Raw genomic sequence first — 3,825 nt, 5'->3', positions numbered from 1 at the left:
TCTGCAGATAAAATAAAGGCAAAATTTGAATTATTTACTATTTCCAACAAGAGAGATTTTACTTTGGAAGCCACTTCTAGTGAGTTCGGGAGCCTGTTGTTGAAAACGCATTCATTTCAGGCCAACCACACTTTCCACCAAAGGCATTTTGGAATAGCTTGCCAAATGTTTTTCCAGCCTGCGTTTTTAGTTTTTTTTCTTAGGGTTTTGATCTGCCCAAGAGGTGTAGAGAGAAACGACTGATATCTGGGAGGGAGTGGGTACACTAAGTCCGTGGAGGACCATCTTCCAGACTTCTTGTGTGAAAACACAGTCAACCAATAAGTGGTTAGAGGTTTCGATAGCAGAAGTGCATAGGCAACATCTAAAGGGGCCACGGAACCCTCTTTTGTTCATATTTTCTCCTGTTAGTGCCTTTTTATGCATGAGTAACCAAGTGAAGAAATTCACCTTTGGAAGGTAGAAGGGGGACCAGACAGATTTCCAGAGCTTCGGTGTCAGCAATGATGCGTGTGTAGCTTGTAGAGAGGAGAATCCTTGAGCTGCTGTATAAATTCCTGTTCTTCCCCACCCCCATTTATCTTTGGATGAACGATGGACAGGGGTGAGGCCAGAGAGAGCTGCATAGAGCAAGTTTTTTTGTGATTCCAGAGGGTCAGGAACCCCTGGAAAATTCCAACCTATCCAATTCCCTTTGCTATCCCAAGAGCATATGTCTGCCAGCCAGAGGAGGCCCTTGTTCACTAGCCAGATCTTTAAATCATTGCAGGCATTTAGGGTGGCCAATGGGGCATTCCCTTGAATGGTGTCCTCCCACAGTAATGTTCTCTGACCATTGCCCGAAATTCTGTATAAATGCTGCTGAATATGGTCGATGCTTCTTCTGACTAAATTCCATATTGCTGTTCCTGTTGGAGTAGAAGTTGTAGTGAGGTTTCTCAGGGAACCTCCCTTAAGGTATTTCTTCCAGAGGATCTTACTGATTGGATGATTTTTATCTGCATACAATTGCCATATGATTTTTCCTCCGAGAGCCAGATTTGCTAAGCCTGGATCCCGTATCTGTAACCCACCTTGCTGGAGTGGTCTATTGAGGATATCCCATCTTACCAGATGAAACTTGCTCTGGTTGCCCTTGCCCCCGTTCCATAGGAAGTCCCGAAGGAGTTTAGAGATATGTTCTGTGGTAGACTTTGGAGCTAGCAGGAGGGAAGACTGGAAAATGGGAAGGGCAGAGAGGACTGCCTTTATCAAAACCAACTTGCCTGCCTTTGTTAGCCATTGGCCTCCCTAATATGCTATTTTTGCTTTTATCTTTCTTATTACTTCAGTCCAAAGGAAGGGAGGGCTTGGTCCCAAGGTTAAGGGAAGGCCTAGATATTTGATCTGTTCCCATTTGTCATACCCATGGAATCCCATTATGCAGGCAATTCACAGAATAGTTGGGTGATCTACATTCCAGCCATAAATCACACTTTTTCTATTATTGATCAAGGCTCCTGTGATTAAGCAGAAGTGTTGAAGGATTTCTTTGAAGGCCTTTGCTATCTTAATCGAAGCCCCTCCCAATAGGAGAGAGTCATCTGCAAAGAGGGCGTGGTTTATAGGTTCCACCCCTCTTGCTACCTTGATACCTGGAATAGTGCCTACTTCATTTCCGCTGTCAGCTTTCTGCTTAGGGTTTCTGCCAACAAGATATAAAGAAAGGGTGATAATGGGCATCCTTGATGAAGCCCTCGAGAAGCTTGGAGGAAGTCAGAAGGTCTGCCATTGACCAGGGGGGCTATCCAAGGTCTGTGTGTGCAGGCTTTTATCAAATTGACAAATTCAACACTAAAACCGAAGGAGAGGAGAATTTTATAGAGAAATGAAAGTTTAACCCAGTCAAAAGCATTTGACATATCCAACTTGATGAGCATGCCTTTTTCCTTCCAAGTGTGGCTGGAGTGGAGGGCTTCTTGAACTTGGATCACATTGTCTATTAGGTGCCTTCCTTTAATGAAACTGCCCTGCAGAGGGGAGATGAGGTTCCCTAACAGAGGCTTGAGTCTAGTGGCTAAGAGTTTGGCAAGGATCTTGTAGGAGGCATTGCAAAGAGAGATTGGCCAAAATTTGTCGAAAGTCTCAGGATTGACTTCTTTCAGGATTAGGGCGAGGAAGGTGGAGTTGGTGCACCCTTCCACTTTGGCTTTATTTTGGAAGGCTTTCACCATTCTGAGAAAAGTAAATTTTATTACATTCTAGAAAAATCTGTAGAAATGGATGGTGAATCCATCCGGCCCAGGTGCTTTATCTGACTGCATTGACCAGATGACTTCAACTATTTCTTTTTCAGAAAAAGGCATTATTAACCCAATGTTAATATCTGCAGTGACAAGAGAGGGGATGTTTGACAAAAAATCGGCAGCCAGGTCTTCATCGAAGGAGCCATCCTCCTGGAACAGATGCTGAAAATGGGTTGTGGCTGCCTGTTTTAAGAGAGGTTGTCCTTTGATGATTTCCCCCTCCCTGGTGGATATTTCGGAAATGTGATTCCGAGAGAGACGGGCTCTGCATTGTCTGTGAAAGAAAGTTGTATTTCTATCTCCAGCTTGGAGCCAGAGGCTGCAAGACTTTAGGCGCCAATATTCCTCTTCCTGTCGAAAGGAAAGAAAAGAGTTGAACTGAGCATTCTGTTCGATAAGAAGCTGAGCTTTGGTGATTTCAGATCCTTCCATGCCTAACTGAATCTCAGCTAGAGCCTGAACTGTCTTCTGTCTATGACTTGTTGGAGTGGAAAGGGGTTTTTTCTTTGCCCAGGCTTTTAATGCAAACTTAGTGTATTTGAGTTTCTGTTCCCACACAAAGCTTGGGGATCCATCAACTGGTTGCGACCAAACGTGAGCCACTATGTCCATAAAGCCCTCTCTTGATACCCAAAGAGGGTTGAATCTAAATGGAATAGGACCCAAGTCCTCCTCTTCCTCTATCATCAACGAGATGGGGTTATGATCAAATGTTATTTTTGGTAGAATTCTTAAAGAGATTAAATGCTTCCCCTCTAGCAGAGTACTTTGAACTAGGAACCAGTCTAAACGGGCAGCAATGTTGGCGTTACCAACTCTATTATTTGTCCAGGTATAACGACCTTTCTTAGATTTGAGGTCAAGAAGGTCCCAGGCAAGAATTAGAGACTCCACCGAGGCATGGAAGGGATCTTTACCCCAAACTCCTCCTTTTTTCTCCTTTGGGTCTAACGTGATGTTAAGATCCCCTGCCAGAATGATGTTTGGGGGTGCATAGATTTCTAGGAAGTCTGAGAGAGAATTCCAGCAGTCCTTCTTTTCCAGGAAGTTAACAGGAACATAAAGATTGAAGAGAGCTAAAGAAATCTTACTTGGGAGATGTAGAAGATTTGTATATATCCAGTGTTGGGTTGCAAATGAGCTCTTAAGCTAGAACATATCTTTCGACCATAAGGTTGCCAGGCCCCCTAAAGTACCTCGGGCACTGACCGCTTTTCCTGAGTTCTTTTTCCATTTGGTTCGACTTAGAGATAGAAGAGCATATTCTTCTATCTTTGTCTCTTGGAGCAGGAGAATGTCTGAGGTTTCCATTCTTACTAGATCTTTTACTGCTTCCACTTTCAGAGGGTTTCCCAGCCCCTTGCAATTCCAAGAGATGATCTGCATTATTTACTAGAGAGGGGTGGTGCAAGCCCACCCTTTAGAGGTCTGGTCCTTGTGTTTCTGCCTAGAGACATTTCGATTGTGGACTGACTTCCCTACATATTTTGCTGCTCCGCCTCTTCTTCTCCGATCTCCTTACGAGACTTCCTTCCTGCCT

General features: G+C 44.1%; 1 protein-coding gene across 1 annotated transcript; it reads right to left on the bottom strand.

The window, feature by feature from the left end:
- Window positions 1-2,240: 2,240 nt before the first annotated feature.
- Window positions 2,241-3,596, bottom strand: LOC149191321 (uncharacterized). Its single transcript, XM_089406597.1, has 2 exons — window positions 3,482-3,596; window positions 2,241-3,253 (listed from the first exon to the last, which is right to left on the bottom strand). Exons 1-2 carry the CDS (start codon window positions 3,594-3,596, stop codon window positions 2,241-2,243), a joined length of 1,128 nt encoding a protein of 375 aa, XP_089262723.1.
- Between the last annotated feature and the right edge of the window lie 229 nt (window positions 3,597-3,825).

This window comes from Pinus tabuliformis, chromosome 2_2 (genome assembly GCF_031772625.1).
Source record: "Pinus tabuliformis cultivar Carrire ecotype Pingquan chromosome 2_2, CPIR1, whole genome shotgun sequence".
In the NCBI taxonomy this organism is placed as follows: domain Eukaryota; kingdom Viridiplantae; phylum Streptophyta; class Pinopsida; order Pinales; family Pinaceae; genus Pinus; species Pinus tabuliformis.
Note: the sequence above shows the minus strand (reverse complement) of the source record. Positions and strands in the feature narration are given on the sequence as shown.